The sequence below is a fragment of the Anser cygnoides genome, chromosome 20, assembly GCF_040182565.1.
Source record: "Anser cygnoides isolate HZ-2024a breed goose chromosome 20, Taihu_goose_T2T_genome, whole genome shotgun sequence".
NCBI lineage: Eukaryota > Metazoa > Chordata > Aves > Anseriformes > Anatidae > Anser > Anser cygnoides.
Genome location: NC_089892.1, coordinates 6910818 through 6936844, shown reverse-complemented (window position 1 = coordinate 6936844; position 26027 = coordinate 6910818). Strand labels below are relative to the sequence as shown.

The following is a 26027-nucleotide window of genomic DNA, read 5'->3' as shown; positions in this document are numbered from 1 at the left end:
TCTGGGACCACACTCCAGAACATTGCTTTGCAGGTATAGCTTTTCCCCCCATTGTTTTTGTTCCTGCTGGATGTTTTCCTGAGGGTGTCATTTGAAAACCTCCTTGGTGCAACAGAAGAACTTGCAATTTATTATGAAGATTTCAAATTATTTTTAAAAAGAGAAAGAGTGGGACAGTACCAGCGGAGAATCCATCTCCTGTCTCTGACGTGCCCAGCAGCCACCTCCCGGTAGCCGTCAGGATGTTGCCTAAAGTCAAGCAAGCCAGGGCATGGCTGAACTGACAGCACCCTGCCAGCCGTGGGCAGGTTAGGAAGTGTTTCAACAGGAAACGAATCCCTTTAGTTACAGATTCACTGGACTAACTAAATATAGATAGCTATCTCCCAATGACCCTTGCTGAGACTAGGGACGAGGTCATGGGAATTGCGTAGTGGGGGAGCCGGCAGTGGCAGAGAGGATGCTCTTCTGCATCCCCAGAGCCAGAAACCCACTGGGGTTGCTGGGGAGGGTGCTGTACACCAGTTCTCAGGGACCTTAGCTCGAGATAGCATGTTTCCATCTCCCTAATTAAAAGCAGTTCTGTGTTTTTCTTCATTATCCGAAATGTTGTTAAATGCTGACAAATCCTGTTTAGATGGTTTTTTTTCCAAGATAGTTTCTGAGTAGTGGGACAGGTCTGCTGCCCTGCTGGCCCCTCTGGCTGTGTCCTCAGACTTTTATTTCCTACTAACATCCCAACAGCACGATACTATCCAGGGCAAAATCAGTTTGCACGAAGGTTTGAAGTGGCTCAGAGGAAACGTAGCCAGTGCAGCGGTAAAAATGACGGTGAGTCCCAGCTCTGTGCGACCCAGGAGCTCCCGCTACCGATGCTCCTAAGGAAGCTGTGCTGACGTTTGGGGAAATGCTTGCAAAACAAAGCCACACCATGGACTCGGCCTTTCTACGAAACGTGCTTAACTCATCCCCTATAGCGTGTGTTGTGGCTCTTGCAGATCCTCGTGCTGCCGTTCCAGCTGGCGCCCAAAGCAGAGCCAGCTGTGGAGTGAGCCGTTCCCATGGCCGGGAGCAGCTCCGTGCGCTCTGGTAGCCAGGAGGAATTACTGAGCTGTATTCGAGGGATGCTGTGCTGCTTCAGCCAGCAAGGTGGACCAAAGAAATCGTTGACTTTCGCAGCAAGTAGAACTGAGAATTAATGGTGCTTTTCTCTTTCCTCAGGGTCTAATGGGTTTCATTGGTCCGGTAGGGGAGCCTGGAATAGTGGGAGAAAAGGTAAGGTTGCTTGCGACAAGCTGGTTGCTCCTCCTGTTACAGGATGAGGGAGGCTGGGGCGGGGGAATTTTGAAGGGATTTAAGTTGTCATGTCAGTGTAACACCCAGCTGGGAAAGCAGCACATCCAGGGTGTCTGAGCGAGTCATGGGCCAGGCACAAGTCATCCATTTTGCGTTTAGGAATTAGTAACCTTACCCTCTGAGGAGATGCTGTCAACTTTTCTCTGAAAACACCGATTATTTAAGCTGTATTCATTCATAATCTGCCAGAAGGCTTGTATTTGACAGTCAATTCTGTTTTTTATGGAGATGAAGGACCCATCAGCCCTGAGTTCCTGGTCACGGGACAGGTCTAAGGAGTTTAGGTTACAGATGGATTCCTGCAGAGATGTGCTCGCAAGCCCCGGCTGCGTTGCTGACAGGGTCACACAGGACCAGGGCTGAGCCTGCTCTCAACAGGAGGGCTCACCAAATTCCCAGGTGCAGAAATTATCTAAGAGCACAGCCATGTATCTGAGCTGGTCCAAATGCTTCCCTTTTCATTTAGCAAGGACCATGCTGTCTGCCCGCCCTGTGCTTGCCTTGGGCACGCTGCTAAGGGCTGGTGCCCTCTTGTGTACAGCACAGATACATGCTTCCTCCAGGAAGAAAAATGACTTTATTTTCCATAAAAAGCAAATGGCCGTTAATTCGTTTTCTATTAGAGTGTAAAATTTTATTCAGGGGTAGCTTTTAAAGACAAATCATCTATGTCATTCATTATATCTCAGCTGCAGAGTGCTGGTTTTCATTGGTGGTTTAATTATTCACAGTCCAGCCATAAAGATAGTAAAGAGCATAAAATGATGCATTCCGCACATCAGCTCGCTCGCTCTCTTTTATTACTTCAAGCCCTGTCCTCTGGGTAATGATGTCAAGCCTCTGTGACAGTTACGCTGTGTTCGCTGCAAATGCATTTTATTGCTAGTCTGCGGCAGCCTTGGGGAGCCCTGTGCTCTCCTCTGGTGGGGCAGTAGCAGAAGCGGGCTCAGTCCAAACTGCCAAGGCACACAAGAAGTAAAAGGAAGGACGTGATGAGGGCTGCGTTTTACGGAAGGAAAACAGGAATAAAGCATCTGTGAAGTGTCCAAGGTGGTTACGCAGAAAGTCAGTGCCTGAGTGAGCTGTGTGTGGGTCTCAGTGGCAGCTGCAGCCCTGAATTGAATGGGAAATACGAGGTCTGCCAGGCAGGAGACACGGGAAGATCTTCTTCCCACCCCAGTAAACTCCAGTATCGCATCTGTCCCTATTGGCTTCTGTGCCAATGCCTTGACCACATGAGCTATCCTCTAGCCACAGACTGACTGTAACGTGGTGATGTTACACTGGTGTCCAAGCAAACCCAGGCCGTCCTTTTATAATCCGCCCTAGGAGATCTTCAGCACAGCTGCGACTTCTATCAGACCTCTCCTTTACCAGCGCAAACTCAGAGATGACAAAAATAACTATCATCAAATCAAAACCTCAACCAGGCCTCCAGTTGGCATAGCATCCTGCAGCTTACTATGTTGCTGCGAGCTAAATGAAGTGGGAAATATGCTTTCATTAGACAGAGCTGAGTCAGCAATCTCTGTCCTGAGAGCTGCAAAATTTAAGACCAAAGCCAGTAGAATCCAAAGATTATCAAAGAGAACAATACGGTTAATACAGACTTAATAAAATCCATACATTCACAGGAAAACAAAAAAGCCTTGCATTGGTTTACAAGGGCCAACTGGTGACAACACATACTCTGGGGCTTGCTTTTAAATAAGATGCTCAGAGCCCAGAAAATATTTCCCTTTACAGTATAGCTGTTGGAAGGTAGGTCAGATTTTGGGCGTAAACTCCTTGGCAGCATTTGCTAACTCCTCCTCTTCATCCCCCCGAGCACACAAACACAACACACCTAATTCCCGGTGCATTACCAGGGCTGCGAGGGAGAGCGCAGGCATTCGCGGTGGGAAGTGCCAGTCTCCAAAAAGCAGCAGCTGACATCCCACAGCTAGAGCTCTGCCCGCAGCATCAGGGGGCGCAGTGATGCTCACAGAGCCTCGCACCTCGTCCCCCGTCCTTGGCTGAGCTAAAGGGCCAAGGATGTCCTTGGAGAAGTGAGATGCTCTGTTTGTGGGCATAAGTAAGGCTTTTGGAATTAATAAGTTATTTTTTTGAGGGTACATTATTGATTTTAATGCCAAATGGTGGCTTGTTTTAAAAGGACTGGTGCCTTCAGAGCACAGCTGGGCTGCGGAGGCATCCAGCTCTGGATCCCTCATAGACACAGGCCTCCAGATCGTTTGCACCGTGGTGTCAATGTGAGCCAAGGGGTGGGGAGACCCCAGAATGCCTACGGTCTTCTCCTAAAATCACCAGCCATCTATCCCAGACAGCTTCTCTGCCTTTTTCCAGCGTGATTCTCTGCTCTCAGCGAGCCCCTTGTGACCACAGCTCTCAAATCCATGTCTCTGAAAAGGGCAGGACGTGTAGGAATTGGGGTAGTGCCGAACAGAGGCATGCAGGACGTGGGTGGGAGGGGCCGGAGCTCTCCTGGGATCCAACCCCAGCACTGCCTGGACTCGAAGGTGGTCTTGAGTGGGTGGCTCGATTCTCGTCCTTCAGTGGTTTGAAGTCGATAGTAAAGTCTCATCTCTTGGGTCACAGAGGGTCAGCTAATTCTTGCTGTAGTCCTTTAGCTACCCTGACGAGATGGGTACCTAAAGGAGGGTGATGAGTGCTCTGTACTGGAAGCCTCTGGTAGAAATCTGACGGCACAGGCTGCAATCTGTGGGTCTTCCAGTTGTTGCATTGCTCTAGATCCCCGTTGCAGGCAGCACAGAGTGCTTGTTAGCACAACTCCTCACTCTTCCCCATGCACTTTTGTCTCTCACAGGGTGACCGTGGCGCAGTGGGACCCCCGGGCCCTCCAGGAGTCAAGGGGTCGATGGTAAGGAGTAAGTCTGCATTCTCTCGCTCTTGCTGCTGCCTCTCTCTCTCTGTCCTAGCAATGGGTGCAGCTTCTCCCAGTCTTTTGGTTACGTGAGAAGAGCTGCAAATTCTTCCTATCTCTGGGGGATGGGGGAGGCCATTTGTGGACTGGTTATTGAGGTGTAACCTCTCCCCAGCACTCCTGGTCAACGGTCTCCCCAGTAACACTGGGTTTCCACGTGTGTTCTGCATCTCCCAGCAGCTGAGGACCTGTTGTGTCAAACAGAGATAACGAGGACCTACCCAGGTGCTATGGCACCTGAAGGCACCCCGAGGATTACCTTTTCCCAGATGTTGTGGCTACTGACCAGACAGGGTCTGGGAACAGGGATTTTCATCCCAGGTTGTTGTCAGAGGCAGCTGGAGATGTGGGGCTGCCTGCACAACACACCCAGGCTGCTTTGCTTTGCCATTTGCACCACTCTCTGGGGACCCTTATTTAGGATTTTATTAGAGGGGACTTAGTGAGATCTTGTCTTGCTCTGGCATGCACTTCCCTGCATACCATAGCGCAAGACCCAAAGACAGCTTTTTCACATTAATCCAGTCCCCCCTGTTCTGGGCTGCTCAGAAAATCTCACTGCTTATCTTGCTGGTAGAGTTGAGGCTGGGTTTTTTATGGTCTGGCTTTTGCCATGTGTGCCCCAGCTCTTTTGCCCTGGCAAATAACAGACCCGCCGGACCTTGCCAGCAGCCAGCAGTGCCTTGTTTTCTGTCTTCTCACTTGGGGGAAGAACGGCTGAGCAGATTTCGGGAATTCACACCAGGCGTGTCTTCTTTCTTCCCTTTCAGGGGCACCCCGGGATACCAGGAGCGGTGGGTTTTCCTGGAATCCCCGGACCAGCAGTAAGTAAAGGTTATCACCACCTCATAGTACTGCACAGCTTCCCATACCCTGGGTGTTCACGGATTGAGTTAAGCAACCATGTCCCGGCTGATTTGAGTTTGAAAGACAGTTTGTGAACAAGACCTCGTGCGCTGTCGGAGCGGGGCAGCTGAGCAGCAGCCCCCAGATGTGCCCTTTGTCTGGATTTGCTCATCTGGTGCACACGCAGCTGGGGCTGGAGCAAGCAGTTGGTGAGGAGCTAGATTTTTAGCCTGGCTCCAGTTTCTCACAGCGTCTGTTTAGATGGAGCTCCAGCTCTCCCAGCACAAACGTCGCCCCATGAAGGCAGTGCATGTTGTGTGCTGGAACCAGCAGAAAGGCAGCTTTGGGTGGGAACGGGGAACAGATTTTGCTCAGCGTGTGAATTCCCACGTTGTGGTTAATTGGGAGGAAGGTCACAGCAGTGAGATGGGCAGTGCCAAAGGCTTGGCCTCCAGACCCGTGGCAACTCTGCCCAGCACAGGGAGCTCAGGGATGCTCTGGGCCCACCAGCTGCAGCCAGCTGCTGGCTAGGGACAGATTGCACAGCTGCACATCTATAGTGATGATGGAAGGAAAGGGTTCGAGGTCAAGCAGCACCCTGAGGTGACCTGCCCCTGAGGAGCAGCAACACAGCACTGGCCAGTCCCTTACAATCAGAGCCCCCAGCAGTGAGCTGCTGCCTGGCCCCTCGTGGCAGCATTTATGCTTGCTGTTGACAGAAGTCTAGGAGGCAGATGGATATCTTCAGGTGTCCCTTTGTAGCACGTTAGCTGCTCTGTGACCTGGGGATGGCCAGGGAATTAGGCAGGCTCCGTGCCTGTGGGCACTGGAGAGGCCGTGACTCTGTCCTGGGCAGAGCTGGGTTCTGCACTGGCCTTGTGGCACAGAGCTCAGCCCTGAAGCACGACCCAGTGTACCCCTAACTAGTACCTTTAGTGAGGGCTGAATTTGTCTCACTGGGACAACAACAGTATGAGAAAGGACATCAGCTCTGACCAGGGATGATGAAACCTCCCTGCAGAGCTCTGGGTGCTGAGACCATCACAGGTTCTTCTGCTTCCTTCGGTGCCCTGTTCTCCTGCAGGCAAATAACCAACAGGTTCATCCAAGCAAAATGTTTCCTCCAAGGCTGCATTTAAAAAGTTGTAATTCAGTAAGTCAAACTTCCCCGCAAAGCCAGTAAATCAAATAATCCCCTAATATTAAATCCCCGCTCTTATTAACTCCAGCTGTTTCTGCCTGTTTCTCCACCAAACAACCCTTCATTATTTGCTTCTGAAGCCAGACCTGTGGCGTGTTGTTGTTTATTCTCAACTGTTAAACTCTTTGAGATGAAGCTATCCAGTGGGCCTCAGCAGCCCTGATGGCTGCTTAATTCAGTAGGGGGTGAATGGAAAGCAAAGGAACAGGCAATGGTAGGAAAATCTGCCCTTAATTTCAGCTCACTGAGGTTTGTAAATTCCTTTTCTCTCTTCCTTCTCGCCATCGTGGTATATCTTTTCCGATAATTTGCAGTTTTGAAAATGATGTATACATACAGGTATATTAAAGGTCACTCATCTCCTAAAATACTTCCTCGAAATTCTGAGTGTGGTATCAAATTGCTCCCCTCAAAATTTTGCCACTACAATTAATCTTCTTGGGCTTGTTTTTTTTTTCACATTGGGATAACTATTTGAGAGATTTTACAGGAGGATCCTGAGATTTACAGGAGGATATTCCAAATGCCAACAAAGAATTTCATTTCAGTATGTGTTTTTCGTAAAAATCTGCATAAAACAGGCATCTGACACATCTACTGCTTCTCCGTGCCAGTCACTACTGACCTCACTAGCAACACTGAGATCTGCTATAATTACAAATATAGTTACCATAAACTAACATTTCCATTTTGAGTGCGAACAGCAAAGCATTTGTATTCTGGGTTTACATGCCGTGCAGAATAACTCGGCTCCAAAAGCAAGGTCTTTATTAGCGGCAGTGGTACAAGCAGTAGGAAGATCACAGTCCAACTTCGTTCTAGTCCTTGGTGGAGCTTGCAGGGTTGACAGTTGGCAAAAACTCTAAATATATAAATAGCAAACTTGATGTGGAATTTTTGAGAGAGTAAGAATGTAATGTGTCATTCTGAGGTTTTCTTTTCTGACAGCAGAAAGGCACTAACTTCAAATATGGGTTATTCAAGTTGTAATGTAGAAATAAGTCCTGTTAATTGAACACATCATTCAATGTTTGAAACTGATACATGTTGAACAGAAGAATAGCTGTTTAATTTTCTTCTGTATTTCCTGTATGCATGTTAATGAATCAAACGTCTACAAATGCAGGATAAAATACAACCTGAAGCCTTCCTGTAAGGGTGTGATGAACAGGATCACCCTCAACACCAACAGTCTGAATGAAATTAGCGTCTGTCTGCCAGCATGAATGTTGGTGCAGCACTAACAGCACAACAGTTACTTGAAAATAAAATCAGAGTTTGGCTGAAAAGGTCGAGGTTGGATACCTAAGATGAGGTGCCTGATTTTGGACAACTGAAAAGCACATCCTGGTTATTATTATTTTTTGTACCGACACTGAGCAACAGCTGCTTTTAATAGTTTTGGAGGGAATTCTGGATGCTCAGCTTCTCTTCAATTCATACCACTTACACAGACAACAGGCTGCAGATACTTAAGCTTACAAACCTCAGCCAGCATCCTTGGCCTAAATGTTGATAATTGAGAGACAATCAGTGAGTTCACAAAACGACTGTTTACAGATGAGGAAACATGGCCACGTCTTTGGCAAGTGCTCAGGGAGCCAACTGGCTGCTCCAGGTTCTGTGTCCACGTCCCCTGAGGATCACAGAGGGACGTGGGGTCTCACCCGCAGTGCTGCCTGCCTCCTCCTGCAGCTTCACTCTGTTTTTTCTCCCCTCCCAGGGTCCAGCAGGAGTCCGCGGTGCACCAGGGACCAGAGGGATGAAGGGCCGCAGGGTAAGCGCTTCCCATGGATTTTTTACGCCTCTCCTCTTTCAGCCGTTGGAAGAGGAATCTGGTGGAGTAGTTTGGGGTGCAAAGATGAGCACTGGTTGTGGCAGCACCTCCTTAGCTGTGTTTCTGCTGTGTTGAAGGGTCATTGAAGCAAGTCTTACCAGGGACACGAATGCAAGTGATGAGGATGAGCAGAAGAGGGTCCAAGTGTGGTCTGTTGTGGAAGCAGTCCCTCTTGTCTTTTCCAGCCACCTGCAATGTCAGGCAGGGTTTATGGATGCTTCTGGTGAGGATGGTAAAGATTTAGCCATTTGAGGGTGGGCCTCAGCTGGGGGAAGGGGTGCAGGTAAAGGACTGACAAGGTGCCTTTGCTACCAAGGGACAGAGAGCAGCTGAGGTGTGAAGTGGTGTGATTTAGCCAGAGGCAGATACAGCAGGATATGCTACGCTAAGAAATAGAATCAGGAGTCGAGGCTGGCAGAAATGGGGCTGACAAGGAGCAGAAGAGCCTCCCCGTTGAGCCTCGCTGGATGCAGTCACACCTTCTGGCAGTCTTGTGCGGGGTTTCAGAAAGGTGTGCTGTGCGCTGTCGGTGCTGCAAGGTACAAGCATGTCCTGTCTTCCTGTCTGATTTTCCAGCCCATAACACAAGCTCTGATTTTATCTGTGCATATCTAACAGTACCACACTGTGAAGCATGTGTGAATCCGTGCTCTGCCTGGGGAGAGCAGGCCCCCAGCTCGGCACTGGGGAATGGCACTGGGTAGCATTGCTGACAGCACCGTGAGTACTCCTTACACCGGATGAATATTTCACAAACACTCAGTGTCAGTTCATCTGTGGTTCTTCCTGCTCCATTTGGGTGACAGCCGACAGCAAAATGACCTCTAGACCTGCCAAAGCTGCTTGTTTTTCTGGCTGTGACATCCAGCTCATGTCCCACTGAGCTCCTCAATCTTTCTTCTTCAGCAGGACTTTTGTTGCAGGAGCATCTCTGCTGTGGGTTGTTTTTCCCTTGTCCAGCTGCTTTACAAAGTATTAATAACAAGCACACATGGGTTCTGCTGAAGGCCCCAACAACAACATATTTTGCATTTCTCCCTCCAAGGATCTTATGATATCTGTTTACATGTTTTGTTTTCAAAGACGTAGGCTGGAGTAAACTAAACATTTTACCCACCCCCAGACTCTGCTTCTACTGCAATTCCTGCTTGGGGAATTCAGGACAGCCAAATGTTTCCCTCTACCAGAGCTAATACTCCATTCAAGTAGCTAGAACTGGCAAAAGGAAATGGAATAACCAGCTAGAAAGCTTTATAACCACAGAGTTATGTACCCTAGAACTGCTCTAAGCTTTAAAAGCACGGCTAGAAGGACACCAAAGACATCCAAGCTGAGCAGATGCATATCAGGGTTCAGCTTTTAGCATGGGGCTGTGAAGAAACTTCCTCGGCCCTGCTCCCCTCAGTGGGAAGGCTCCTGGGTCTCAGTCCCCAGCTTCTCTCTCGGAGGGTCCCCTGGGAGCGAGGTTTCTCCGTGCTGCGCAGCAGCGATTTGAGCCGCCCGGGCTCTCAGTGAGCACGACAGATGAGAAACCGGAGGCGTTCTGCCACGGGAGGCCTTGCGTGGACAGCGGAAAATATCTCAAGGTAAAACTGCAGCACGGAGCTGAACGGGAAATGCCTTCTGAATGAATCCCAGGCTGCTGGCTGTGCAGGCTCTTGGAGAGGTGGGTCTTCTGAGAGCACTGGGCATTTCTGCCCGGGGTACGCAGGGACAGCGGAGTCCCCCGTCACAGCCCCCGGCACCGAGCCTGTCCTTACAGCAGGAGCTGCACACACTGGCGCTGGGCTCCTGACCTGTGGGAGGTTCATCCATGTACATCCTGTTCAGCTTCGTACATCTCTTTTGGCCTAAAGGCCTTAAGCCACAAGGAAGGTACAGCTGATGGGCCGTTTTCAGCTCCTCTTGTACTGGCAGGAGTGATGAAGGGAATAGATATTTATTATCACAGTAGTAAAACCAAGAGCCAAGGTGGATTCAGCTCCCGTGGCAGGAGGTTGGCTGGCACAGCAGGGACCTGCCTGCGGATGGAGCTGGATCGGGTGCCAAGCCCTCAGGAGCAATCCTGCAGGACAGCAGCTCCCACCAGCAATGTCCATCCCCAAAATGACATACCACATGGTGTAGAGATGCTCAGCTTGGCAGCCACGGGCTGCGTTGTCTCTCCAGAACCCCAGTAATACAATCCCTACAGAATTTGCAAGACAGACATCCTTTCTAAGATCCCCAGCAGAGAGAGGGAACTCGGGCCTTGCTTTGAAATCCTACAGATTTCAGTGAGTACGATGTGGGAACGTTGGTGTTGTAAGGACCAGCAGATCTCCTCCCTGGAGGATTTCTGGTTTGTATCTCCATCCCTCACGTGTTCTTTCTCTTCAGACTCTCAGAAGAGATTCCAGGCACATAGCATTCTTTGTTTGCTTAGTTTGTCCTGCTATTCGAGCTCTTGGTTTTCTCAGGATGGGGAAACGATCCCCCAGTTGTAATTTCAGGCATTATGCTCTGTCTATCCCCATTTACAGAAGGGGTGTAATTTGATTCAGAGTGGAAACATGAATGCAGCCTCTGCCAGATGTTTGTGGATTCCATGAGCTCTGTTTGTGGATACTTTGTTAAAGTAATTTCACTTTTGAAGAAAACGTAAATAGCAAGTATGGTTTTGATTGTAAAGAACAATGGAGACTTTTGGGGGCCTGTATTTACATTGTGATAGCTTTTGTGTTGTCGAGATAGAAGCACAACTTTTGAAAAGAAAATTCTTTAAGAATTGTAACCTTCTTTTCAGTCATGACAAGACAGTTGTTCCTCCCTATCTCTTTGTTTTGAGCAGTCTTCCGCAGACGTGGCTTCCTCTCTTCTCTTGGAGAGAGGACGAGAAAATGGGACTTTGCTTCACCATCACTTTGCTTCATCATCCTTCAGTGTAGCACCTGGGCATGTGCATGACATTCACCTAACGACAGCCGTGCACATGTTAACCTAATTGCTTACCCACGTCAAGGTTTATGTTTGGAGGAGGCTGATTCTGCCAGTCCCTTGCTCTATCTCCCATATATTCAAAAGCCCGTTTCTGTCAATCAGCTCCCTGTAGGAGGACAGTGCCTGGCCTCCAGCATCCTCTGCTGAGGAGTTTGGTATTGAGGAGCCTACGAATTGACTGAGAATCTCTACAAAAGGCAAAATATCGACTGGAGCACTGACTTTGCAACTCATACATAAAGCCGCACCTGAAATCCTTCTGTAAAGTGACCTTGCCCCGTTCTTCTGGCCAAGGTGTCTCTATCCATGTCAATGGGATCTTACCTCACTGGAGATTGATTCAGAGGCGCTTTTCAAGCCCCAGAGCACATTTCTCTCTTCCATTGTGCCGTTCAGCTGTCAGGTTCCTGCATTAGGCATTGCCCAGGTGAAGCCTGCAAAGAGGAGATAACAAGGCCACATCTGCATCCTCCATCGGGGGGACTGCTATCTCCTGCCACCCAGCCCCGCTGCTTTGCAGCAGCACTGACTGCAGGACTTTGAACACTAGGAATTTGTGGTGTTCTGTAACAAACCTGAAAGCAGTTGCTTATTCCAGGCCTAGCTGGGAATTTGCTTAAGGAGAAATAGAGGTATTTTATATTTTGTTTTTGCTCCCAGGGTTCTTTCTAATTAGCTGAAAAGCATTAGCAGTGTTTGAGGAAACGTTAGCTACAGACCTATGGCCAGTGATGTCTCCAAGCTTCAGCTGAGTCATCTGCTTGCTTTCCACTTGGCCAGACTGTGACAGTGACGTATCCGTACTTGGATGAGGGGTGGCACTTGGTCTAGTGGCTCTTGTGCCATGGTGGCACAGCCCCAGCACGTCCCTGCACTGACCGTGGGTGAGCTGCTTTGGGATGGACATGGCAGTGCCTTGGAGCTGCATTTTCATCCCACCTGGCTTTGGTGAAACAGGTGAGCGGGCTCTCAAACACTCCCTCAGCCACGAATCTGTATCTCTGTGCCTCGGCAGCCCATGTGCAAAGGAGCAGACGGATCACGATGTAACCCCCCTTTTTTTCCTTTTTACCTTGTAAATCTGCCCAGAGCTCGCACCGTTTGTACAGCCCTGGCCCACCAGGACCTCTCCTGAGCTCCATACTGCCATAGAAATTGTAATACGACTAAAGAGAAGCTTCCTTCTCTGTTTCATGGGCTCCTGGAGGTGCTGGGCTGGTGACCAAACCATGCTTTCTCACTGCACCTTACCCCACTCTCAGGACGAGTGTGTGCCGCGTCTGCCCTCGTGCGCCCAGCCGGGCCCGCAGGGGAAGGCAGCGTGCTGCGCGCCGCGGCGCTTGGCATGGGATGCTCCTGGAGAGCCGCCAGGACCTCGCTCACCCCTCTCTAACCAGTGTTGTCAGTAAAAAAGAGTTTAAAAGATTTCGCTAATTGGCTAAATGTAGCCTTTCCTGTCAGGGCGAATTAGGGGAAGCCTTCATCCTGGGTTCCAGCCCAGGAGGCTTGGGGAAGATGAAGCTTGCCACATGCGTTTGTGAACACGGGGTCACTTTCTCCTCCGGCAGGTCAGAGGCTGATGAGATGTGTTGTGATGGGATTAGCCAGGTGACTGCTGCGAAGGGAGATTGCCCTGGCAGGTCCTGCCATGCTGGTGACAGGGCTCTGCTGGAGGAAACGCGGATACTGCAAACACTGCCCCGGCCAGCCGAAGGGCTGGGAGCACCCGACAGCCTCCAGCAGCGCCGAGCAGCCCGGTGAGGGCTGGGAGCATCCAACAGCCTCCAGCAGCACGGAGCAGCCTGGGGCTGGGCAGGGCAGGCTGCAGAAGATGGCTCTGGAGGGGCGAGATGCATCCCGCTTTGCTTTCCTGGCAGCCTGTCCTGGAGCAGGGGCCTCTAACCGGGGTCACTACTGCCCTTCCCATGTCCCACTTGCCTCTCAACCCTGTTCCTTCCTCCTGTAAAACCGGGGCCAAGTTATTGAACCCTTCCTCTCTGTACAAGCAGGTCAACCCATCATCTCGGCTAGTATAGGTTTAACTGCCCCAAACAGCCGAATTGCTTCTCAGAGCAGAGGGGACTGGTTTGTTTTCCAAGAAGGGCAAGGAGCTGGGTGGCAGCGTGCCGGTGCCATCCACATGCTGACACCCCACTGTCTTTGGCAGCCCGATTCCCAGCCTGGGGCAGGTTCCTGTGTTTTTTTGGGTCTCCTGGGTGCTCCCCAAACCTCCGTGTGCTGCTCTCCCGCTGCTCCAGCAGAGCTGGAGCTGTCGGGAGCCCTGGTGTTAAACAGCTTTCCATTTTATATCATTGTTCTTTGCAGTTCGCAGGGACATGGAGTAGTAAAATCTGCTCTGGGGTCTTGTGAGCAGCACGAGCCAGGGCAGCAGTGTCTGGAGCTGACGAGAGCAGCCGTGGTGGCAGCGTAACGAAGCGCCGAGCTGTGAAACACCCCTTTGGTCGTGCCATCCCTGCCTGGGCACAGTCCCCCTCTGTCCGTCCGTCCCAGGGAGCAGGCAGAGCACTGAGAGCCATGGTTTGCTGGCATGCAGCACAGGCTCTTGGTTATTCTGCCTCTGGTACGCTCAGCGGCACAGGGGTTTGCCAAGCACAGTAGAAGTTTTTGCATTATTTTATATGGACAGTGTTTGTCTGCTGTAATAATTTGGCGAAGCTTCCTGTACATCTTCTGCTGCTACACTGCCGCTCTTTGTGTGTCTCCCTCTTCGCCTGTCATACTGGAGTTGCTTTTCTAACGCGTTGGCTCCCTAACGCTCTTATTACTTTTGGCACTCGGTTTGCATCCCGATTAAGCGCATTGGCTCCTGTTTTCCCTATTTCCACATTGGCCTGCTCTCAGAATTCCTCTTACCATTACATTCTAGCACCGCTCTGTGTTATTATTTATTATTTATATTGCAGTAGCGCCTAGGAGTCCCAGCTGAGATCACAGCCTGATTACGAACATGCCGTGTGTTAATACAGTCCCTTACTATGCCCTTTGTGGACTGTTCTGTTTCCTGCCCAGGGCTCTGTTTATTCCCCATCAGCGTGACCCGCGGGTTTCTGGCGTTCGGACGGTGCAGGGGGCTGTGCGCTGGGCTCTGCTGCCGTGAGCTTGGATGCTCATCACAGGTGCTCTCTCTTCAAGGCCAGTGCTCTCCTGGCCCAGCACCCTCTGGAAGAGCATCTTCCCGTGCTGCAGGCTGCCAGAGCCATGCCATGAGCTGTGCAATTTCAGCTCGTGGGGTATGGGATCGCTCGCAGTCCATACTCACGTGGGTGCCAGCAGCGTCACGTACACCTCGGGAGCTCCCCGTGCCTGTCGGACGCCCGCACGCACCCAGGTGCAGGTGCTGGCATAGGACCAAGGTGCCAGAGCAGGCACAACCGGCTGCTCCCCCCCCAGCAGGCATATATGCATGAGCACCTGCCTGATTCCTAACAGCAGCCCTCTCCTTCCCAGCAGGTAACGAACTCAGCTGCCAGCAGGTATATCCTGCTCTCTGGGAGCGGCCTGGGACTTGGGACAGTTGTGAAGGTCCCGTGTGGCAGGGGCTTCGTGCCTCTCTGTGTGCTTTGTAGCTTCATTGCCCCGATTGTGACCATGAGGCAGGTGGTGTGCCACGGGGCAGGTGGACCAGCAGGGTTTTAGGAAGGAAGCAAAACCGTTCTGTGATTCTGTGATCCCAGTAAGGCTAGGACTGTGATCCTGTGCATGGCAAAGCCATCAGCATGGAGGTGGTGTCTGAAAATCGGGCTGTTCCTGACATGCCTTTCTCCTCTGGCTTTGGTTTGCAGCTGGTGGTTAGTTTTAAGGGGAATAAAAAGTATTCTTGTGCCGTGTGCTGGTAAATGATGAGAAATGAGGCAGAACAAAACACAGAAGGGATCTTCTGCTCTGCTCAGCCCAGCCAGGTGTGGGTCAGCTTCCCCAGGACTGCTCTCAGGGGCCTTCCAGGTGGCCACAGCTGGGGTGACTGCTGCATTCCCCATGAGCCATATCCTCTGCACAAATCCTGTCACAGGAAGCCTTAGCACAGGAGCAGAGCACAGGCACCCAAACTTCAACCTCTGAGCTACAGCCCTGCCTGCAAAGCCCAAATGTCCCAAGGGTTAAAAGTGCGAGGGTGACCATGGTGGTTGAGACTGGAGCCGTCCACAGGTGGAGCTCCCCGGAACCATCCCCTTGTATGCCCCAGACCTCACTTGGCGGATAGGCACGGTGGCTCGGTGGGCAGGAGGTGGGTGGATTTTGGAGCCAGGCAGAGCTAATGCCCACCGGGGAGGTGGAATTCGTCAGGCTGCAGCAGGGAGACTGGGAAGCCTCCCACCTCCAAACCCAGGCTGCACTGCTGATTGCAGTGGGAAGGGAATCTTCCTTCTTCTTTTTCCCCTGTTTTTTCTTAATTTATTTTCCCTTCTTTTGCCTTTTTCCAGGGTGCCAGAGGGCCTGATGGACCAGTAGGCGAGCCGGGTTCACGAGGTGTCAAGGTGAGTGCCGGCTTGGCTGAGATTGCTCTTAGCAGCGTTATGAAATGCCCCGGACAGACCAAGGTGCCATCCTCCTCCAGAAACTGGGGCTGTCCAATGGCTCCAGGAGAACCAGCCAGTGGGAATGAGCCCTCCATGCAGCCAGAGCAAAATCTTCCTCCAAAGCAGTGTTTGCTCAAAAAGACGTAGGTTGTGGAGCCCGTTGCTCACACTCCCCACGGGTTGGGGTGTTCCTCAGGGCAGGATGCTGGGCATCTGGCCTTTCAAAAGCTGCAGGGAACAGGAGTGAATATCTGATGCAGAAAAACACACGAGCAGGTGGGGTGAGGCAAAGAGCTTCACCGATACAGTGTGTGCTGTCTTTTTGCCTTGCAGGGCCGTCCGGGGGAGCCAGGCAAGCTGGGGCCAGAAGGGCTGCAGGTACGTCCCCCACGAGACCCAGACGCCAGCTCCGGCAAGGCACAAACCCCCTGGGGGTGCCCACGGTGCAGAGACCTGCAGCTTCTGGCCAAAGCACTGCAGGTGTCTGAGCACGTTTCCAGCTGCTAATGGCTGTAACTGTGTGTTCACAGGGGAAGATGGGCGAGACTGGGGAGACAGGATCACGTGGCTTCCCAGTAAGTGCCCATAACTGGTGCTTTCTTTTATAAACTCGTTTTCACTCAAGTTCTTATATTTTGGTTCCTGGTCCAGAAGGAAGAACTTGGAGTGTCTCACACTTACAGGGCCACCTTTCCACTCTTTTTCCTGGAGCATCTCAAAATATGCATGTTACTATTGAGAAGTATGAAGGATTGCCATGGGGTTGGAGCTAACCTTGGTGTCGTTTATTTTTCTAGGGTATCCAAGGGCCTTCAGGACCTCCAGGAGCAAAAGGGGCACCAGGCGACCCGGCAAGTGTCTCACCATTCTTTCTTCATCTGTCTCTCCCTGCACATACACACACCATTTCTTTCTCTGTCTGTTTGTCCCCCACTACTCATGCCCCTTCCCATCCTGGCCAGTTCCAGTGTGGTCAGAGATGTGAAAGACGTGGCTAGAGTTCTAGGAGGCACGAGGAAAGATCAGGTCAGACCCCTAGAAAGGAAAAGGGGAGTGCAGATCAACCAGGGACAGCATGGGATACAGCCTGGGCTGGATTTTGGAGAGGAAGGGAGGAAAGAAATGTAAGGTTGGGTCTGCACGGGCTCAGATGTAATGAGAAGAGTTGGGCTGCGCTGAGGGGGAACAGGAGGGAGTCTGACGGTGTCAGAACTGAGCCTGCAGCTTTGAGGGAGGCCCTGGGAGATGACATGCAGACAGACCTGCAGGACAGCCAGCAGGACCACTGAAGCAAGGCGAGGGGCTTTCTCCTGCTGTCTGTTTCTACGGGAGTTTCCTAGACTGTGAAGGGTGAGGATTAACCAGACACTTTTCAGGTTACCAACAGTGGTTGTTCTAGGTCGGAGCCAGAAAGGCGAAGGGCCTTCTGAGCTGTTGTTTGCCTGTTTTGATGCCTCAGAGCACCCATTACTGGTCCCTCCGTCTTGCTGGCCATCTCTTGCACACTGCGTAGCTCCGCTGCGATGCGGGAGGGAACCAGTGTTTTATCTTGCAGGCTGCAGAAATGATGGCCCTTCAGAAGTGAAAACAGTTGCATGAAAAGAGCCTTGTGTCTCTGTTTTCCAGGGTCCACAAGGACCACAGGGGCCGCCTGGGCCTTTGGGAGAAATCGGGCATAAGGTAAGTCCAGTCTTTGCTCCTATTTATTTTCCCCTCACATGGAGAGTGGCAGGACTGAGGGAGGATTAAGGGTGCAGAGGTGAAAGCGTTCACACCCAGGGACATGAGCAGGAAGGGTTTCCCTCGAGTCTGAATACCAGCTTCCAAAGCAAACAGGGAGAGCCAGAAATCCGAGCACCAGTTTCATCGCAGGGCATGGGCACCCCGCTGGTAGGTGGGCAGCCTCATCTTCACAAGAGAAACGTTTCAAAGCTGGCCACCCTCCAGCAAGCACACCCCAGGCGTGGCTCCGCCACCACACCAGGGACCACTTCTCCGTACCAGGGAGCAGAGTCAGGAACGAAATAGAGCCTTCAGACTGAAAACTGGTCTTTTCTGTCCCCCTCACTGGTCCCATTGCTGACAAGACACAGTTTTGTCAGCCAGCCTGGGTTGCTTCGGCAGTCCCATCACAGGTCTGCAGCCAGTGGAGGAAGCTCAGAGAAATGCCTGTGCTGCTGACAGTGCTTTTTGGGTTGCCGTTGCCACGAAGCACTGGCACAAACACACCATAACCAAAGCAGCAGCAGCTGCCAAACAGTGCCCTGATGCAGGAGATGCCTCCATGACTTCCCCCTAATTCATTTACAGTCTTGGCCTTACTTGATTCTCGTTGAAATATTAGAGTTTTGGCTGACTATACCAGGTGTACCAGTCCCCTTGAGTAGCTCCTTCCACAGGTCCTGAGCTGTGAAGCAGCTATGATGTTTCACTTGGTTGTGGAAACAGCAGCAAAGGTGCCTTTTAATACAGTCTACTGCAAAGTGTATGAGTCAGGAAAGTTTCCATTCTCATGGCTGCTAGACTGGATGGAGCGAGCTCTCAGTGTGGTAAACCACACTGGGGAGCTGGAAAGCTGCTACCAAGCCTCTCTGCTGCCAACCAAGAAAGTACAGAGGTTTATTCAAATCTGTGCCTCTTCCAGGAGCCTTTCCCTGCACTGGCACTGCTGGAGAAACCAAAGCAGGATTTTTGCTTTCATTGGAGCTTGAATTTTCTCTTTGCATGACTTGACCATTTGTTAATAAACCCAGCACTCACCCTGCTCCCTCCTCTGCCCAAATCCATTTCAGCAAGCCAGGAACTGGCCTTATTGCCTGGGCAGCCAAGTGTTGCCTATGACTGTGTGCTCTTTTTTCCTTTATTCCTAGCTGCAAAGAGAAGGGGGATTGTTGTCCAGAAAGCAAGTATCATAAGAAAATAAACCCCTCAAATCCCTTAAAGGCAAGCTTTGCTGTCACATCTTGGGGCTTGCTTTCCAGACTGTCATTCCCCATTCTTCCCAGGCGTAGCAGAAAACGTACAAAGATTAAAGCTCCCAATTGATCTTGGTACCAAAGGTGTTTAAGGAATTGTGGCCCCACGATTGCAAAGCTGCAAGTGGCAGCTGCACACCTAGTAAGAACGATTTGCAAGGTCATTCTCTATTCTTCCCTCTTTATACCTTAATTTTCCATACTTTGCAGGTCAGGCACTCATTTTTGGCTGTCAGAGGGATGCTGAGCCCCTCTGCCAGGGTTACCAACCTCAGCAAGCAGAGGGTTGGAAGGAGTTACAGAGGAGCCTGGCAGAGGAGGCTGGGGGCGTGAGAGAAGAGCAGAGCCCCCGCAGGGACCCGGCACAAGGGGATGCTGGCCTCTTTGATGCTGCATACCCTGAGCCAGCTCCGGGGAAGTAATTACACTGCAACGAGGGCTGTGCTATCCCAGGAGGGCTCTGCTAAAGGAATTATGCCTTTGATCTTGCTTTCTACTTGGTTACAATGGGTTTTTTCATTATTTTTTTTTCCAGGGACCGCCTGGCTCAATGGGACAACCTGGCCTTGCAGGTGAACCTGGCATGAAGGTAGGAAAAAGCCCTTAGTGCGATTTCTGTCAGAGCAGGGAGGTAATAGATACTTTGGTTCCTACAGGGATGGGTAGCATTGCAGGTTCACCCTCCAGCAGCCAATGTAGACAGCACAATCGATAAAGATAAGGTTAAAAGAAAAAAAAAAAAAGAAAAAAAAGAAACAGTTTAACTTCAAGCCCTTGGCTACCAATTCGTGAGCCCCATCACAGCAGGGGAAGCTGTCAGTGCCAGGGACAAGCTCCGTCCCAGGGATCTTCTGCCTTGAGCTGAGGAAGAGCCCTGGCAATAAATTTCAGCTCTTTCACTGGTCTAAAATCTGAGCAGAGAAGGCAGTCCTTGAGACCCAGAGATCCAGGCAGCTTCTGATGTGAAACAAGAAGAGTCTTAGGAAGGTCTCAGGCGTAAAAAATACCCTCAGACTAGGTCCTGCTGCAGTTTCCAAGCCTCAGCTATGTGGGGACTGAGCTCCTCTAAGGGTTATGGGGGAGGGAGCCCTGCTCCAGGGCCATGAATGCACCTTCTTGTCCACATGGAAAGGCCTATAAAAACCATCTCTTTGTTTGAACAAAATCCCTGTGCAGAGCAGCTCAGAGGGGTTTTTATTTTACTTTGTCCCCCTCTCGGCTTGGTTTGAAGGTTTGCTCCTGTGTGGAGGGCTTGTGAACAGTCTCTGTGTGGGGATTAAATGCAATTTCCTCTTTGCTGTTCTTCACTCCCCACCCCCAGCCCCATCCTATGCCATGTTTTCCTTGGCAAATCTTCTGACACTTCACTGGAGCTACCGTGTCTGTGGTGTCCTGACACTGCACGGCTCTCTCAGCTCCCGTGCTCCTGGCTGCCCCTGCACTGCCAGCCCTGGAACAGGACACGGTGATTTGCACAAGCACCCCCCTGCCCCCTGACAGGGCAACTTCTTCCCCTTCTGCCCTTGTCACTGCATTTCCTGAGCTCTCTTCCTTGCAAAGCAGTTATCTTGGATGGCACACATGGGAGGCAGCTGCCCCATGTCCCTTGTACCCTCAGAGTGAAATCACAGCCTTGCGGCCTGTCACCGAGATCCATCTGCCAGCTCCAGACACCTTCAGGTCACTCATTCAAGGCCCATCGAAGATTGTGGTTCTTCTCCGCCCTCTGCAGTCATGCTGGGGCTCGGAGAGCAGTTGGCTGTCTCCTCCGCGAGTCTGGGATGAGATAAGGATAATTTAATTAAAGGGAAAAGGAAGAGGGGAAAAAAACAACTAGCAAAGGCTGTGTGGAAGCACAGAGAGAGGAAAAACAATTTATTCTCTACTTCCCATCAAGGAGTGATGTTCAGCCATGTCCCAGGAAGCAGGGCCTCAGTACACGTCGCGGTTGTTTGGGAGGACAGACATTTTCATAACAAGAGACAAGAGCCCCCCTCCCCTTCCTCTTTCCCACCCTTTATTGCTGAGTGCGACACCACACGGTATGGGATATCCCAAAATGCGATATGGTTGGTTTAGGCCAGCTGCCCTGGTGATGTCCCCTTCCCATCTCTCACCCACCCTCAGCCTGCTGGCGCTGGGGGGGTTGAAGGTTGAAGTCCTGGTGCCAGTATTGCTCAGCCGGAGACACAGCACTGGTGTGATACCAATGCTGTTCTAGCTGCGGGTGCAGAGCACAGCACTGTGTGGCTGCTGCAGGGAATGTTACCCCCATCGCAGCACAGGGCCATGCCAAGGGAAGGCCTCTGGCCCTGCAGCTGCAGGCAGCTGCCCCACTCCTCCATGCCCTGTCCTGGTGGGTGTCGCTGTTACAGCCCCCTGCGGGGTGCAGGAGGTGCTGGTGGTGCCAGCCTTGCAAGCTGCAGTGAGGGTGTTTGTGTGACCACAGGGAAGAAAAAGCCAAACTGAGCAGCACAACGGGAAGCATTCCCTAATTATTAACAGCGTTTCCATGTCTGTGGTGCCTTCTTTCTAGGGTGATCCTGGCCAGCTGGGAGCTCCTGGAGAGCAAGGCCTCATCGGTCAAAGGGTGAGTACAGGCACCTTCTGCTCAGGCTCCCCTGTTACACCAGATCCCACAGGCAGCAGGCAGGGCAGCACTGGCTGCTCCGTGCCGCATGGGAGGGAGCAGGGACGGGATGAGTTCATGGACTGAAGCTGGCCATGGCTCTTGTCCCTTTTTGGGACCAAGGTCAGCTGTTGGAGCAGGATGGAAAAGCCCGAGGTGAAATGAAGGCAGACTGAGTGCCCTTTCCAGCACAGGGAAAGAGCTCTTCTCCACAGCTGGGTCTATGGAGGAAAAGCTCAGAACAGAGCAAGAGGCCGGGCTGCTGCTCTTGCTCCAGGAAGAGCTCGTTCAGCGTTAGGGCATGGGATGGGACACGTCGGAAGTGCTGGCCTGGGCTCCTCTCACTGCAGCCTGACCTGCTGCTATGAATCATCTGCTGAAGGCATGGGGGAAAAAAAAAAAAAAGTGTGGCACAGCTTTATGTCGCTTGCTTCTGTCTTGCAGGGAGAACCAGGGCTGGAAGGGGACAGCGGACCACCCGGGCCGGATGGAATCAAGGTAAGATGTGTGATACAAAGGGTCTGCAGCAGGCAGGGCATTCTGGTGCAGTGTGCCCTCGTCTCTTATCCCCTCACTTCTTTGATGGATTAATTTGTTTAGAAATAAGAAGTGAAGATTTTTTTTCTGCAGACACACATAATGGACTCCTCGTGTTTCACTCCTCTACCCACATTTTTGGCATATGATCAGATCTCCAAAAAGGTCAACTCCTTCAAGATCTAGTTTCCAACAATTTGTCTGTTTTATTTGAGTTTTTACAGATTGAATTTCCAGCTAATCAGGAATTCCTGGGCTTGGCAGGGGAAATCAAGAATTGTCCATCATTATCCCCTGCACCGCTGACCAGAACATTGTTTGCAAGTAAAGAAATCAGATCCCCTTCCTCTTGGCAAAGTCCCAGGTGCTTGCTCAGGGCTTGCATCGCTCTCTTTATCTGACTGCTGTGAGCTTGCTACCTTGCCTTTGGAACAGGACTCCGATTTCTGTCCCTGCACAGCCGGCCTTTCCAAACAGGCCAACAGTTTTGTTCCATGGAAAGAAAAATCAGCCGGTCCCACAACAATGCACTTTATTGCTTCGTTCTGGTTAAGCTATTTGCCATGTGTCTCTAGTTCTGCTTATCTCTGAGTGCTGGACCAAAAGATTCCCCCTTAAAGACAGTCAAGTCATCTGTATTCTCTTGCCACCCCAGCTGTCCCCGCGAGCTCTTGAACCAGGCGAGGTTTCCTCAAACTGAACGTGTCTCTGGGCAGCAGAAGAGCCGCTGCTCGCTGCTGTACCCAGAAGAGATGTGGCTCTGCTCTAGCACAGCAGAGACCGAGTCCATCGAGGCTGGTTGGTGCACCAGCATGGTGCCACTCTCGGTACAGAGTTGGCCCTTTTGATGATCTCCATGAAACATGCCATCAGCTGTAAGAGCAGACATGACATGATACCGACTGCTCCAACCACAAGTCCTTTGCAGGGCAAGACAACGCAGTTTCGTAGTGTTCAGTCAAGCCCTGGGCTACTTCCCGCTGGCAGAAAGAGCCAGGTGGCTGCTCCAGACAAACCTGTCCTATTTAAAATCTTCCAGCATCCTGAGCTCAGGGATTCTGGGTGAGGCGAGGGAGTCTCTCAGATGTTGTCCGCTGTCTCATTCACGTGGGAGGTTCAGGCCTCATCGCAGGAGAAGTAGAGTTCACATTACCCTGTGTAATGGGGGAGTTCCTTCTCCTCCAGCCAAGAAACTTAAAAAAAAAAAAAATGGTTTTGCTTATTTTTTTAAATGTCAAGTGTATTATGACTCACCCTCATTCATCCTTTTGCTTGCAGGCTCTCTTCCTCCCAGACTCCTGAAATATTAATTATGTGGTGGTTTTTTTTCCTTGCGAGAGGCATGTACGGTGACCCATGCGTGGTGTGGGTATGAAAACTCCCACCTTCTCTCTTCCACAGGGGGACAAAGGAGAGCAAGGCCTGGAAGGAGAGAAAGGGGAAAAAGGCACTGAAGGACTGAAGGGAAAAGAAGGGCCTCCTGGATATCCCGGCATCACAGGTGTCCGAGTGAGTCTGAGAAAGCATCCTGCTCACCTCCGCCAGGCGGTCCGTGGGTTTCCTGGAGCAGCCAGGGCTCTCCTTCCAGCTGCACGGGCCATCTCTGTGCATCATGGACAGCCAGGTGCACGTCTTGGCCCAGCACAGCTCCTGCCCCCTCTCCAGAGGGTCATCTGTGTGCTGGTTTCCAAATTTTGGTGGTTGCATCTTGCCCCAGAAGGATCGTGACGAGTGCTGTGTGCTCTTGTCTAAATCCCCTACGTGCAAGATGACTTTCTCCTTCCTCGTGGCTGAAGTGTGAGCCCAGATGTGCAGTACGGGCATCTTTTGCAGCAAGGGGACAAAAGGAAGTTCAGTGTTTTGTCTGGGAGGCTGAATTCCATTTAAATCTTAGCAAGAAAGAAATATGCATTTTTTTTTATTTTTTTTTATTTCAAGGACAGCAAATACTGTGGACGTTAGTCCTGCTGTAACAGGACTTGCCATGTTGCAGCAAAACACGTGGGGGCAGACTGAGTGGGAGATGCAGGCACTGAACCAGGACACTGCTTAGGGCAGGAAGTCATCCAAGACATGGCTTGTTGCAAGGGTTGGCGTAAAGTATGTTTTTTTTTTTTTTTATAAAAAAAAAAAGCTGCATCCAGGAGGAGGGTTGGTCTTTGAGATGTGGATCACTTCTTTGGTCTGCTGCAGGCTTTGCGTAGGCTTTGGGACAGCTTGTGCAGCCTGGGCTTGCCTCTCTGCTGCATCTGCCCTGGCTGTCCCAGCTGGCCTCGGCCTGCAGTTTGGGGATGGCCGGGCTTTGCTCCCTATCATTTATTTTCAGTGATTACTTGCTTACTTCTGGTTTTCCCTTCCAAGGTTTCTCATTGGTAATATAGGTAAGAAATAAGAGAAATTAATAGGAAATGATTTCTGAATCCTCTGGGAATATCCTATGCTTGTGTGGTTCACTTACAGGTCTGATCTCAATGCCGTAGAAAACAAAACCATAATTTTGTCTCTGAGACGAGAGCTGCAGGGCTGGGGGAATAGGGCAGGATCCAGCCTGGGCTCGTTCAGTGGCGCAGGATGGCGCTGCCCAGTGCCAACGGGCTGCTCTGCAAGTGAAGCCAGACCCCTCTGCTTGAAAAGGGGAGTTATCAGCCTGATGACATGATTTATATATTCTAATTATTGTGGTGGATCACAGCTGTCGGAAGCGTGGACTCAGGCTCATCCTGCGGGGCGATAGCCTAGACAGGTCGGATGCAGCCAGTGCTGCTGGAGGTGCCAGGCTCGCCTGGGGCACGAGTCTTGCTGCCCCTGCAGCCAGAAAACAGGCCAGCTGCCACCCCGTGCATGCCAGGAGGCGTGCAGGGACCCCGAGTCTGAGCGAGGTTGGTGGCAGCTCCTGGAGTCCCTCCTGGGACAGGGGGAGGCTGCGGGGCAGGCAGGTGCCCTGGAGCACGGGGTGGATGCTCGATGCTGGAGTACGTTGTTTCTCCCTTTGGTGATGTTGTGGCTGCTAAAAGGCGGCCAGGGAGAACAGTGTGAGGGGATGGAAGCAGCAAAGGGGCTGGATGTGTGTTGTTTTTGGGCTGAGGTGGTGATTTGAGCACTGGCTTGACTGGAAAGTGGAAACATTGGCTTAATATGGCAGTGCCGCACCATAAATGTGCAGAACAAGGCTGTAGTCCTGCCCCAAATAAGGCTGCTGCCCCCTGTGCCTGCAGGGAGCCCTTTGCAGGGTTGGTGCCATCCCGTGGTCCCCAACGTCCCTGCTGCCTCTCAGCACATGGCCCTCCACGTGCTGCACTTCTGGCTGCTTCACGTGTTTACACTGCGCGCTTCTGAGAACCAATAAAAATACTGAAATCATGCAAAGGCCATATTAAGTTATAGGGCATAAAATATAGGTTCTCGCAGACTCCATCCCTGCTCTTTGCCAGCATGTCCCTGGGAACATGATGCCATTTTCTGTTTTATTTTAAAAAAATAGTCAATAGAGCCAAGATTCCGGCTCATAATCACTCCCCCCCTTTTTTTTTCTTTTTTTTTACAGCAGAGTGCTATATTTCCATCTACTATTTTAACGTTTCTTTGTATATCCCCTATGTCGAAACTCGAGCAGACTTTCAGGGACCCACACAGGCTCCAGCCAGCACTGCCTCCTGCCAAGCGCCTGGCCATTACCTAATGCATGGGCTGGTGTTCCTGCGCTCACCGAGCTAATTCAGAGATGGAAGCCCTCTGACAGAAGTACAAATAATTTTTCTCCTCCCATTTTTTCTTGGAGTTTTTTTATTCTAGCTTCCCATGGAGAAAATGTACAAATGTTAGTGGGATCTTCCTTAGGTTTCTGCCAAGGTATGAAATTCATGGACCAGAGATGCAAACCACGAGCGATAACCACAACTTCTCCTTTTCAAGCAAGGATTGGAAGCTGCAATATGAAGTCAAACCATCCTCTGTGAGACGAGCCACACAGGCACAGCCCGCTGCAGAAGTGAGCCACGGAAAGAGGTTTTTAAGGCTGCTGGAGAAAGATAGGAAAAATCACATCAGGAGAAAATCTTGAAGGTATTCACACAAGGGCAAACGCCAAGGTTGCACCGTGACCAGATCCTGTCCAGGATTTGTGGGGAACTGCCCGGTAGCATGGAAATCGCCTGCGGAAGGTGCGGAGGCACCCGCTCCGTGGGG

General features: G+C 51.2%; 1 protein-coding gene across 8 annotated transcripts in view; it reads left to right on the top strand.

Annotated features, from left to right (window-relative positions):
* The window catches only part of COL27A1 (collagen type XXVII alpha 1 chain), a 198499-nt gene that overhangs the window by 138495 nt on the left and 33977 nt on the right, over positions 1-26027 (top strand). For all 8 annotated transcript variants that reach the window (XR_010826088.1, XM_066980818.1, XM_066980819.1 and 5 more), the window contains 13 exons: positions 1222-1275; positions 4184-4237; positions 5071-5124; positions 8071-8124; positions 15606-15659; positions 16035-16079; positions 16232-16276; positions 16499-16552; positions 17328-17381; positions 19212-19265; positions 21213-21266; positions 21750-21803; positions 23244-23351. Coding sequence is in view for 7 of the 8 variants with exons in the window: in XM_066980818.1 (XP_066836919.1) it covers positions 1222-1275; positions 4184-4237; positions 5071-5124; positions 8071-8124; positions 15606-15659; positions 16035-16079; positions 16232-16276; positions 16499-16552; positions 17328-17381; positions 19212-19265; positions 21213-21266; positions 21750-21803; positions 23244-23351 (738 nt within the window). In the remaining variant the exon portion in view is untranslated. The remainder of the gene's footprint in view (positions 1-1221; positions 1276-4183; positions 4238-5070; positions 5125-8070; positions 8125-15605; positions 15660-16034; positions 16080-16231; positions 16277-16498; positions 16553-17327; positions 17382-19211; positions 19266-21212; positions 21267-21749; positions 21804-23243; positions 23352-26027) is intronic.